At 36.3% G+C, this 13,758-nt stretch overlaps 1 protein-coding gene across 3 annotated transcripts in view; it reads right to left on the bottom strand.

Moving 5' to 3' along the window:
• Positions 1 to 13,758, bottom strand: part of PCDH15 (protocadherin-related 15) — a 1,066,306-nt gene that overhangs the window by 66,817 nt on the left and 985,731 nt on the right. For all 3 annotated transcript variants that reach the window (XM_006831105.1, XM_006831106.1, XM_006831104.1), the window contains one exon: positions 5,623 to 5,711. In XM_006831105.1, the coding sequence (XP_006831168.1) occupies positions 5,623 to 5,711 (89 nt within the window). The remainder of the gene's footprint in view (positions 1 to 5,622; positions 5,712 to 13,758) is intronic.

The raw sequence follows: 13,758 nt of genomic DNA, 5'->3' as shown, positions 1-13,758 counted from the left end.
CCTGATGGTATTTAAAATATCCATGGCAAACCTTCTGGAATCAAAACAACACAGAGCCACTACAGTATGAGAAACTGATAGACGTGTGGTAGGTAAGAATTAATTCGGTGTTATATGAAGTCAGTATTCCTTCCACAGCCATACATTTTTTCTCAGGAATTGTAAAGTGCTTTAGTTTTCTCATTCATATCATCATATTCACATAAGGAACAATAATACTCAATGATCCTAAAGAATTATACTTTGTTTTTACATTTTCTCTGTCAATTTTCATTAATTTTATCACAATATTAATAAAAGCCATGATTTTAGTCTAAAATTTCATCTAATAATCATTTAACAAAATGAGATTACATATATAATTTCTATACTTGGGCTGCGAACCTTCAGGTCATTTGTTCAAAATGACCAGCTGCTCCATGGGAGAAAGTTGAGGCTTTCTGCTCCTGTGTAGAAACCCTGTACAGGAGCTGTCCTGCTAACTACAAAGTGAGTAGTTTTTATCTACCAGTCACTCCAGGGGAGAAAGATGAGGTTTTCTGTTCCCATGAAGATATGTAGTGTCAGAAACCATATATAAAGTCATTAGGAGGCCTGGTGTGGTCCTGAAGGTTAATGTGCTGGGCTGCAAAGTTGGCTTGAACCACAAGGTCAGGAGTTCAAGCTCACTAGCCGCTCCTTAGAAACCCTATATAGGGTTACTCTGTTTAGGAACTGACTTGATGGCCCTTAACAACCACAACAGCATGTGTTGGAACTGACTAGATAGCACACAACCACCACCAGTATAAAACATGAGTTGTAGCAGAAAACAAAATACATTCAATATGCTAACCTAATCGATTTTATATTCTTGCAGGAAATCATCACATAATAAACCGTTACATGGTGGTTCGAAAAAAAAAATTAGCAGAATATATAAATACATATGTTTATATATTGCATACATATGTAAAGCAGAAAAATAAAGGGTATTAGTTTAAGAGTTTGTGTCTTGTTTGGATGGTATAATCAGAAAAACACTGCCTGAACAGGTGCCATTAAAGCAGCTAAGAGAATTTGGAGTCCTGGTATGGCACTGTAGGACAAGCACAAGGTCGATTTCAACTTAAGGATCTGTGGTTCAGACGCATCAGCCACTCCTCAGAAACCCTACACAGGCTCACTATGAGCTGGAACCTACTGGACAGCACTTAAAAACAGCACAAGAGACATTTAGACATAATTCTAAAACTTTGCTTATTTGTAGTTTTTATATAGATTAAGATACACAACTACTTTTGTAGCAGTGAAAAAGACTTTATATGATTGGTATTTCTTGAATAAATGATGACACCCCTGATAGAACATTTCATAGAACACCAAAGTTAGATTTGTGAAGTATGAGTTAATTGCTACAAAGCACTCATGTTTTTCTTATAATAATGTAGCTCTTGTCATAACTAGTGTCTAAGCTATTATACATAATTACCAAAAGTTTACTTATAAGATTATCTGAAGTTTTTTCTGGCAATTTAGAAATGGGATTGCTTTGTCAAAGATAAGTAAACTGACAGTCAGAAGTGATATTTGTCAACATAAACTCAACAGAACAAACAGAGAAACAAATGCTAAATATGATAGCAGATTAAACTACTAAAGAGCAAAGTGGTGGTTGGTGGTGGTAACATGCCGTGGAGTCGGTTCTGACTCATAGCGACCCTGCACAGTGTTTCTGAGGCTGTAAATCTTTACCGGAACAGATAAGCCTCATCTTTCTCCCGTGGAACAGATGGTAGTTTTGAACTGCTGACTTGAGGTTCATAGCCCGATTCGTAACCACTATGCTACTAGAGCTCCTTAAATAGAAAAGTAGCAAAGGTATTTTAATAATCTTTGATAATAGAATAATATTAGAGAATAGTAGCTTAACATTTCTAATTATGTCTTAGTCAACAAGAATATATGTTGCTATTGTAAGATTCCATCATGTAGGTACTGACTCACAGTAGAACTAACTTACATAGGTTTCCTGAGGCTGTAAATGTTCAATCATTTCAAGAGGGACCATATGATCAAGAACTGATGGTATTGAAGGAACAAGCCCAAACAGCATGGAGACATTGGTGCTCTGCAGGATAAAGAGGAGGCTTTCTGTTTCTGTATAGATTTACAGCCTGATAATGACCTCATAGGAATTCTAGTTTGGCACTGTAGGATCAGCACTAGACTGTGAACCACAAGGCCAGTAGTTTAAACCCACCAGCTGCTCCTCTGAAACTCTATACATGGTCTCATTGAGTTGGAACCAACTTGCCATCACTTAGCAACAACAACAACCCTATGTAGGATCTCCAAGTCTGTCCTGGTGTGGCCTTATAGGATTAATAGTGGACTGAGGGCCACAAGGTCAGTGGTTCAAACTCACCTTCTTTGTTTTTAACATATGCCTTCATGCTGCTTGAGGTTTTTCCTTCAGTAACAGTTTCTTAATCATATGGTATCATATGGTACTCACCTCTTGAAATGACTGAGCATTTATTTTATTTATTTATTTTTGATATGGTGACTGTATATTCCTTCCATCTTCTTTTGAGGCTTTCCTGCATCACTGAGTATTTTACCCATAGAATATTGCAACGCAAGGCTTGCATTTTTTCTTCAGGTCTTTCACCTTGACAAATGCTGACCATGTTCTTTCCTTTTGGTGTCCTAACTCCATGTTTTTACACATTTCATTGTAATTTTTTTTTCTTCTCAAGCTACCCTGTGTAATTTTTGTTCAGCTTCTAGTCTTCATTTTTCCAGTTGCTTTAGCTACTCTACATTCAATAACAAGTTTAAGAGTTTTTCCAACATGCATTTTGTTTTCATCTTTCTTTCCTATCTTTTCAATGACCATTTGCTTTCTTCATGTACGACGTTCTTAATGTTATTCCACAACTCCTCCAACCTAGTGGTTATGAATTGGGCTGCAAACCCCCAAGGTCAGCAGTTCAAAACTACCAGCAGTTCCACGGGAGAAAGATTGAGGCATTCTGCTTCTGTAAAGGTTTATAACCTTAGAAATCCTGTGCAGGATCACTATGAGTTAGAACTGACTCCATGGTACTTAACCACAACACACACACACACACACATATATATATATATACTAAACCACAACATATATAGACATATATATGTGTGTGCGCGCACACGTGCACATGTATGTATATATATGTATGTGTATATATGTTATGGTTTAGTTTATTTGAGTCAGTTCTGACTCATATTGACCCTATACAGAGTTTCTGAGCAGCAGTTTGTGAATTTGAATGGCCAACCTTGTGGTTCAAATTAACACTGTGGTCCAATGCATTGTCCCACAGCATCATGTAACAGTAAGTAAAAAGGACAAGAGAATAATGAGGCTTTCTCACTCACAAAGATTTACAGCCTGAGAAACTCTATACATATTTTCTCTGAATCAGAACTGATTTAACAGCACACATCTACCACCAAGTAAAAAAGCATTGCTACAAAATCATAGAAATTTTGCAAGACATTTCTAAACATGAAGCCAGTGTTTCTCAAAATACCAAAATACCACTGAAATCAGTGTTTCTGCCTTTCCAGTCCTTCTTCAAAAATGTTTGTCCTATTTGATGTATACAACCTCAAAACAGTAGTTTGGGCATCCTCAAGGGTTTCAAACCATGTTTCTTTTCATTGTTCTTTGTGTTTGGGAAACACAAAGAAGACTGAGTGGGCAAGATCAGGGTTATAGGAAGGATACGGTAAAGTTTACCAACAAATTCTTGTAGGACAGCCCTTGATACCCTCAAAGAATTAGCAGGTACATTGTTGTGATGGAAAACAATTCCTTGATACAACTTTCCTTGTCTTTTCCTCTTCAATCCCATTTTCAATTTTTTTAAAAAACTACTATCTTAAACCTTTGTAATCATTCTGTGTTCTATCAAGATTTCTCCTTTGGAATTTCCAAGCACAGTTGCCATTATCTTCTGATATGACTGCATTTTCAAAAAATTTGACTAGTTCAGCAGGTTTTTCATAAGCCACTGTTCTGACGGGAGATTTTTTTTTTTTTTTAAAGGAACCTTAATAAGACTAACAAAAGTTTAATGCTGAAAGAACTTGTTGACAATTATCCACTGATTCCAGAAAGATATAAAAATGTTTTGTTTGGAAAGAACCTGTGGCATGTGTGAACTAGAACCCTAGTAGCAATACTATTTGATTTATATTCATTAAAGAGTTTTACGTACATATGCAAAAATATATGCACCAGAAGGCTTCAAAAAGTTTGCGGGAAATTTCCTTTCCTTTCTTACTACTTTTATCGTGAAATTTTTATTGTGAATGGAGTGAAGGTTTATAGCACAGATCATGTGTTTTCTAGTCAACAAATCATCCCATCATTTCACCTTACTGATTCCAATCCTTTCAATGCAACATTTACATAACCCACTTGTTTCCATTCTTCCTCCTTTCCCAACCCTTCTGACTATTGTTGTTGAGTTTTATGACATTTATCATTTAATCACATTTTCCAAAGAACTTTTGGAAAGCCCCTCATAATGAAAATTCTAGTAGCACAATGTGTTGGTGCTGACCAAAAAGGCCTAATACAATGCTCCTGTAAAAAATACCATTTATAATCAACAGTCATCTAGACATATCGCTGGGAAAAACAAACAAACAAAACTCACCACAAATTATCAATATACCCATTCCTCACTTATGGACATTGTAGTTTCCAAAGACCAGGTCATTAAGGGAAACTTTGCTGTATGCCAAATTAGAGGATGATCATGTCAGATTACAAAGTGAATGGTAATTGCCAAATGATATCATCACCTAATTGCCAAATCACCAACAATCATTACCAACCCAGATGATCTCTAACATAACCATCACAGTAACATTACTCCTGCTTTGTACCTCAGCATTCTTCACTGCCAGATGTACATTGTTAATGCACAAAAATAGTCAGAAAGTAGATTTCTTAAAATACAGACATAAACTTGAAATGTTAGATAATGATATAATTGATAAGTGAGGAATATGTGTAGTCCATGGAATAGTTGGATAAGTCAGATAAGGAGCTTTTAAAATAACTTAGGGCCACAAAATAAAAGTACATATTCAAATCATGGATCTAATGATATATTCCTTATATACAGCATTTTGGACATTTGTTGATGCATCAGTTAAAGCATTCTGAATAAGAACTTCTCACATCTAATTTTTATTTTTATTTGACGGTGGTCTCAGGGTCCTCACATACTTTAAATGAAGCTACATATTTTTGTAAATGTTGTTGTTAAGTGCTTTCAAGTTGGTTCTGACCCATATTGACCCTGTATAGGGTTTCTAAGGAGCGGCTGCTGAGCTTGAACCAACCTCTTACAATTCAAACCAATTTTATGGTCCAGCGCATTAACCTATAGCATCGCACGAGGACTCAATTACTTATTATTAGAATATGGCTTTAAGATACATCTTTAATTTGAATATTGTAAGGATTAAAATAATATACCTAATCAAACCCATTGCCATTGAATCAATTATGACTTATAGCTATCCTATTAATGTTATATCTGTATGAAAATAAATATATAAACAAAAATACATTACTCTGTTAAATCTTCTATCTTTTTTTCCACCAGAGTTGGGGGTACATTAGAAACAATGACTTGCATATCCAACTGGTTGACCACAGAAACCTAAAAATAAACGGAAAAGCAGAATTTAGATTTTTATTCACTAACATTTCTATATTTTCTTAACAAAATGGTAATATTTGTTTTCTACCAAATAAACAGACTCGGTGGTTTGTTATTTTTAACTTAACAACAAATACTTTAGTTATACTATCTCTATTACATGTTGGAGGCTAACTCTTGCTGATTGAGAATCTTAGATAATTTGTTGTCAATCTAGAAGTTCCAGAAGTCTACAAGTCCAGAGGTGATTTTAATGGTTGTTGGTTTTGTATGTGTTTGGTTTTATTTCCTTGATGACTTACAAACACATTGAAGACAAGAAAATGGAAAATACATCCCTACTAGTTTACAAAGCTACAGACAACTTAGTCATTGTGACTAAGGATCTAGGATATGACTGGTTAGAATCCTTCATTCTATGAGTTGACCACATTACAGATGTGTATATATTGATGACAGATACACATTGCAAACTTGAAGGTAAGATTAAAATAAATTAATCCAACAGTTCTTTATGCAAATTCATCTATCTACTGAATTTAGTCTATGTTCTTATATAAAAATTGGAATGAAAATAATTCTTATTCTGTGCTTACAATATATCATTCATTTTTATTTTCAGTATGTTGTTGTTAAGGACTGTTAAGTCGAGTAGACTCACAGCAACACAGAAGGCTGCATAAGTTTGAACCACCAGCCTTGTAGCTCAAACTGACCTTGCAGTCCAGTGTTTTATCCACTGCACTACATAAGGACTCTAGTATATGACAATTTAAACTCATCTCATTCTCTTAATAATTCTTTTATCAGGTCATTATTAATATTACTTCAATTTTTAAAGTTTTGTTGTTGTTAAATGCTATCAAGATGTTTCAATTCATAGTGACCCTGTATAGGGTTTTTAAGGAATGGCTGGTGAGCATGAATTGCCAGCCTTGTGGTTCCAAACGACCTTGCAGTCTGGAGCATTAAACTGCAGTGCCACACTAGGACTAAAGACTCAGTATTCATTTACTGGTAGCAAATGATATACGGGCCTGCACAGACTTATAAAAGAGTTGTAGAGTGAGAAGATTGTGATTCATGGTGAGTCCATGTTTGTCAAAGTAGACCTATTTCCCACAGGGTTTTCAGTGGCTGGTTGGGACTCAATCAACAGGTCTTTCTCCTGAGATAGTTGTTAAGTGCCATTGAGTCAATTCCACCTCAGTAACCCTTTATAAGGTTTCCGAGGAGTGACTGGTATGGTTCAACCGTCAACTTTGTAGTCCAGTGCTTTTCTTACAGTGCCCCACCAGATCTCCTCTTCTGATACTACACACTATTAAAACAATATATTTGCATATGCATCAAGATGATTGAATACACTGGGGTAGGTATATGGTGGCGGTGGTGGCTGTGTGTCGTGGAGTCAGTTCCGACTCATAGCGCCCCTGTACAGGGTTTCCAAGGCTGTAAATCTATATGGGAGCAGAATGCCTCATCTTTCTCCCATGGAACAGCTGGTAGTTTTGAAGTGCTGACCTTATGGTATGCAGCCCGATTCGTAACCACTATGCTATCAGAGCTCCAGCACCATATATCTGAATGGAGTCCTAGTGTGGCGCTGAGTTAATTCACCAGACTTCCAAGCCAGTTGAACTGCAAATTGGTAGTTCAAGCTCACCAGCTGCTCCTCAGAAACCCTATACAGGGTCGCTATGTGTCGGAATTGACTTGACGACACTTAACAACATATGTGATTGTATAATGTATAATATAATTTTCTTACTTATCTTTTGTTGTTGTTATGTGCTGTGGAGTCGTTCCAACTCATAGCAACCCTGTACAGGGTTTCTGAGGCTGTAAATCTCCATGGGAGCAAAAAGCCTCATCTTTCTCCTGTGGAACAGCTGGTAGTGTCCAACTGCTGACCCTGAGGTTCGCAGCCTGATTCATAACCACTACGCTACCAGAGCTCCTTATCTTATCTTTACACAGGTCTAATGTTAAATATAACTGTCCCTAGTGCCGTAGTAGTGCCACTGCTATGGCACTGTGGATTAATGTGCTCAACTGCAAAGTGAGTTTGTGGTTGGTGCTTTAAGCTCACCAGCCACTCCTTGGAGACCCTATACAGTTTAATGCCAAATGGGCATTAACAACCACAGTGCTCTGGTTGGGTTCCTCTGAGTGAAGTAGACAGTAGCAGTCAGAGACAGCATGGAAGGAGGACGAGTCCCTGCACCTCTGCACTAGAGTTGTCAAGAACACAAATGAACCATGAACCATGTAACTCTTATTACTGCAGAATGGAGGAGAGAAAATATGTTAGGGATATCACTGACATTTTCTATTTATTACACAGTCAGCCTTCCATGCCTAACAAATGAATATTTGTTCAATACATCTAACATGTGGCTGTTAAATTATTACTATATTTAGGATGATGTAAATCCAGAATATTACTTATATGTGGGTAAAGAGATGTTATTGTTGTTGTTAAATGTTGTTGAGTCGGTTCCAACTCACAGAGACCCTCTATAGGGTTCCCGAGGAGCAGTTGGTGGTTCTGAACTGCTGCCCCCATGTTTCACATTCCAGGGCTGATCCTACAGAGCCACACAAGGAATCCAGGTACAGAAAAGTGGTATAAAATTTTCCTCTGTAAAAATATGTTCCAAGTTTCAGTAGCTAATCTGTAAGTAAACTTCTGTAACACAATCAATTCAAATGCTATGCACTTTATTAGGAAGCAGAAATTTGGCCTTGCAAATGATAAATTACTATATCATTTGCTTTTTTAGGACAAAGTTTTCTTTTATATAGAAGAACAAATTACTTACTCAAAGGGAATTTTGATTTGTTAGTGAGCTTTAGGGCTCAATCTGTTTGTGAAATTGCTGAGTTCAGCTCTTTGAGGACTAAAAACTAATGAAAGATAGTTATTATATTTCTATCATTGTCCTGCTTGATATTTGTAATGGATTAAAATAAACAAACATATTCAAAAAGAAAGAGAAATAACCATTGTGAAACTAAAAATTCTAATCACAGAAGTGACGGTTTATGCATTTTTATTTTTTCTAAGGCTTTTTAATTCTTCCTCATAAATTTCTTATTTTTTAAACTTCCATTTGTTCTCACATAATTTAGACACTGATGCCCAATAAAAATAAGCTGTGAGCCCCAAGTATAAGACAATACATAATTTAAATGTGCTGATATTTACATAAAGATTTAAAAATGAAGTTAACTCAATCATATATGTTCAATTCAGTATATTAAACTTGATTCCAACATGTAATCAATAGAAAATTATACTAATTGGTTCTGGTTTTTTCACTGAGATTTTTATATCCAGTGTATAGTTTATAAGTCATGTCAGTGGTAAGTAGCCACATCCCATGTGCTCAGTAGTGACATATGGCTAATAGGTGGCATCACAGATAGCACCGCTTGGTGAAGAGTCATCATCCCTTGCTTTAACTGCTAACTTTCTCTCCAAACTCACCTATGCAGCAACCCCCCCTTTTCTTAAAAAGAACTATTTTAATAGACTTTTTTTTAAAAATTGGGTATATTTTTTTTTAATATTACACCCAAACCCAAGTGATAATTTACTTTATGTATGCTGTTTAGGCTGTTATTGTGAATAGGGTACTAGTTAATAAAGCAGATCATCAGTTTTCATTCAAAATCAAACACATTTTGTTTCATCTCATTGATTATAATCCCTTCAATGCTACATCATTTATTCCACTTTCTCCCTGTGTTTTCCTGTTTCCATTTTTTCTTTCCCAACCCTTCTAAACTTTGTGCTTGGGAAAATGTTACATTTTAAAATCTCAAATGGTTGATTATTTCTAAGGTATGCATACCTCACTTGGTGCTCTTGTTTCCCTTACAAACCTGTGTATTGTTTGGCTGAAAATGAAGCCATGGGATGAGTTCTGTGTTCCAGATAGGAAGGGTAAGCTATATTCATTTGCAGTAAGATTCATTTATCTGTCTTGTGCTTTGAATGGATCTTTTATCCATGGCAAGTTTTCTGTTAACAACTTTCAATGACCATTTGGAAAATATTGGTTCACTGAATGGAATAATGAAATGTGTCAATATTTGAAAAACCTATATCACATGCTTTAATATGACCACTGATATCATTGTATTATTTTATCTACAGTTTATGAAAGTGTAGATCCATCCTTTTATAACTGAATTAACAGTTATAATTCAATAAATTTGTGTGCATTTTATCTTACGAAGTTTTTGTTATCAGTTACCATTTAATGAATTTCAAATTTACTGTGAAGGCAGCAACATTTTGTTTCTTATTATAATCTTTGCTGTACAGGTCTCCAAAACATACCTTGAACCCATTCTTTTGTCTACTCAACTCTTATTACCCAAGACATCATCCTTTTTCTCTAAGAAATGTTATTGTTAAGTACTGTCAAGTCAGTTCCGACTGATAGTGACCCTGTATAGAGTTTCCGTGGAATAGCGGGTAAGGTAGAACCACCAACCTTATGACTCAAGTCTACCTTGAAGTCCAGCACATTAACCCACAGCACCACACCATGTGTGAACACAGTGAACAGAGTGAACACAGAAGACAGCTTATCTAGTGGGTGCTGTGAGACAAAGATTCAGTGAGAAAGACTAAGGTCTAAGCTAATGATTTTAATTTTAGAGGCTTTCAAGCCATGACATACTTTTAGTGAGAAGTTTTGGGTAGACAAATATAAAATTACATAGATATAATTATATATTATTTTTTATCATATACAATACATATTATTATATATATGTTATATATATTGTATATATAATATATAACGCTAATTGATTATAGTTTTACACAATGGTACATCTATAATTGATTTTTTTACAGATTTTACTATTTGAGAAACTGTATCATATGTATAATGGTGGTGGCTATTGTGTGCTAATGAATTGGGCCTGACTCACAGCGACCAAATATAGGGTTTCTGAAGCTGTAAATCTTTGTGGAAGCAGAAAGCCTTGTCTTTCTCCCAAAGAACAGCTGTTAAGGGAAGCTGTTAAACTCACGGTACCAATCACAAAGTTTATAATAATCTACAATGTACTTAGGCAGGGGCCCTGGTGGCTCAGTGATTATGAGTTCAGCTGATAACTCAAAGTGCAAAGGTTCAAATTCACCAACAATTCTTTGGGAGTTAAATGTGGCAGTCTGTTTTCAAAAAGATTACTCCTTTGGAAACACTATTGGACAGTTCTGCTGTATCTTATAGGGTTACTATGAGTTGGAATTGACTCAAGGCACTAGGTAAATTGTAATAGGAAGCTTGCATTTTATCATTAACAGCAGATACTGTCAGTTTTTTTTTCTTGAAGTGACAGTCACTTCATTAATTTTTGACTAAATATCTACCATCTTCAAGTTTGCATTACTATATGGAATCTTTCAACAAACTGATGCAGTAACAGAGGCAATCACTCATCTATGCCAAGAATTTTGGAAGACCTGGCCAAGTGATTGGAAAAGATCCATATGTGAACCTATTCCAAGACAAGCGACCCAATGGAATGAGGAATTTATCTAACAATATCATTAATATTAGTTAAATTTTGCTGAAGGTATTTTTAAATCATCTGCAACATTACATTGATAGAGAACTTCCAGAGGGTCAGCTCAGGAACCTCTGTGAGGTATATCATTGCTTATGTTAGAAGATTCTTAGCTGAAAGCAGAGAATGCCAGAAAGATGTCTACCTGTGCTTCCCATCCCCCACACCCCTTTTTTCCCCAGAAAGACTTTTTACTGTGAGGCTCATGACAAGATATGGATAACATTGCAAAGAATGGGCATTCTAGAACACGTGATTGTGCTCATGAAGAATCAGTACATAGACCAAGAGGCAGTCACTCAGACCAAACAAGGGGTTATTGAATGGTTTAAGAACAGGAAAGGTGTACATCCAAGTTGTATCTGTCCACCATACTTTTTCAATCTCTATGCTGAACAAAGAATCTGAAAACTGGGTTATATGGAGGAAAACTCATTAATAACCTGTGGTATGCAGATATTTAAAAAACTTGCTTGCTGAAAGTAAAGAGGACTTAAAAGACTCACTTATGAAGCTCAAAGACCACTACCTTCATTATGTATTATACCTAAAAATAAATAAAACCAAAATCCTCATAATTGGACCAATAAATAAAAATAATGGAGAGAATATTTGCGTTCTCAAAGACTTCCTTTTACTTGGATCCACAAGTGATTTGTTGCAGTAGGCAAAAAAGACCTCCTTAAAGTGCTCAATAACGTATTAATTCAAGGACAAAGATGCACCTGACCCAAGCCATGGTATTTTAATAGCCACATATGCATGTGAAAATTTGACTAAGAATAAGGAAGACCATAGAAAATTTGATTAATTTCAGTTATAATGTTGGAGAAGAATATTAAAATACCATGAAATGCCAGAAGAGCAAACAAATGTGTATTAGAAGAAGTGTCACCATAATACTCACTAGAAACCAGGATGACAACACTCTGTCTCTCATACTTTGGTTAGGTTATTGGGAAAGACCTGTTCCTGGAGAAGGACATTGTTCTTAGTAAAGTGGAGATCAGTGACAATGAGGAAGACCTACAACAAACTGGAATGGCACCGTGACAGCATCAATGGGCTCAAAAATAACAGCAATTGTGAGATTGGCAAAGAACCAACAGAGTTTGTTTCAGCTGTGCATAAAATCACTATGAGTCTGAACTCACTCAACAGAACCTAACAATAATTCACACAACCGCTGAAAAAAAAAGGACACTAGTGGACACCTACCCAGGAGGAGGGCAATTGAACCAGGTAAGTATGGGAAATTAAACCGGGAAAAATCCGCTATGTAAATATGCTTAAAGATATGCTGCGCAGCAGAGGAGTTAAGGTAGATCATAGTCAGCTTTGTAAATTCATAGATTTTGTAAATACAGTTGGTCCTTGGTTTCCTGAAGATGGAGTAGTGGATGTTAAATTATGGAATCAGATAGGAAAAGATTTACAAGAATTTTATGCTAAGAATGGACCTGCTCGGGTACCCGCTGATACTTTCAATTTGTGGAGGCTTGTCCGAGATACTTTTGATTTCAGTAGTGACTGTCCAGCAAGGTCAGAAAAAGAACTTAGACCATCTGCGCCCAGAGCACCTGATAACATTCCGGGACCTGAGCCAAAGCCAGCAAAGACTGATGTGTCTCAGTTGTATCCAGACCTTAGTCCATTTCAGGCTAGGGGGAAGGATAAGACCCCAGACCTCTCTGACAATGAGGACGAGACTTGTCCGCCTCCCCCAGTTAATGATCTTTATCCAGTTAGCCTAGAAGAGGAAACAGATGGCCCTAAAATGGCGCCAGTTTTGGAAGGGGAAGAAATGGAAGAGATGTCCAAGCACCCTAAAATGGTGTCACTTCCGAAGAGGAAGGAAAACTTCCTCCTTCCCCATCAGCTAAGGAAAGGGAGACCTCTGCTGGCCAAAACAAAGAACTGCAGAACCTATTAACCAAAATCCTAGACAATGGCTAACAGCCCCACCTTGTGTCAGAAGTTTGTAAATGCAGCTATTTCTGATGTACTTAATAAATTTACTTGCTATATCATCCATTATATGGATGACATTTTGATTACTGACGCTGAATATAGCCTACTTTTGACTTGCCTATCAAGCCCATCAAGAAGCCCTAAAACAAGGTGGATTGATTATTGCCCCCGAAAAAGTACAAACTAAAGAACCCTATTCATATCTAGGTACGCATATTTTTTCGCAGTATTTTAAACCTCAAAATATTCAGTTGAGAAAAGATGGCCTTAAAACTCTTAACAATTTTCAAAAATTATTTGGAGATATTAACTGGATTAGACCGTATCTGAAACTTACTACTGGACAGCTTCAGCCACTGTTTGAAATCCTCAGTGGAGACAGTGATCCATTGTCACCTAGGCAGCTCACACCTGCTGCAGAGCAAACGCTCTAAGAACTAGAGAATAAAATTACCAAGTGTGCTCTTACTAGCATAGATTA

Source organism: Chrysochloris asiatica, unplaced genomic scaffold (genome assembly GCF_000296735.1).
Source record: "Chrysochloris asiatica unplaced genomic scaffold, ChrAsi1.0 scaffold00003, whole genome shotgun sequence".
NCBI lineage: Eukaryota > Metazoa > Chordata > Mammalia > Afrosoricida > Chrysochloridae > Chrysochloris > Chrysochloris asiatica.
Note: the sequence above shows the minus strand (reverse complement) of the source record. Positions and strands in the feature narration are given on the sequence as shown.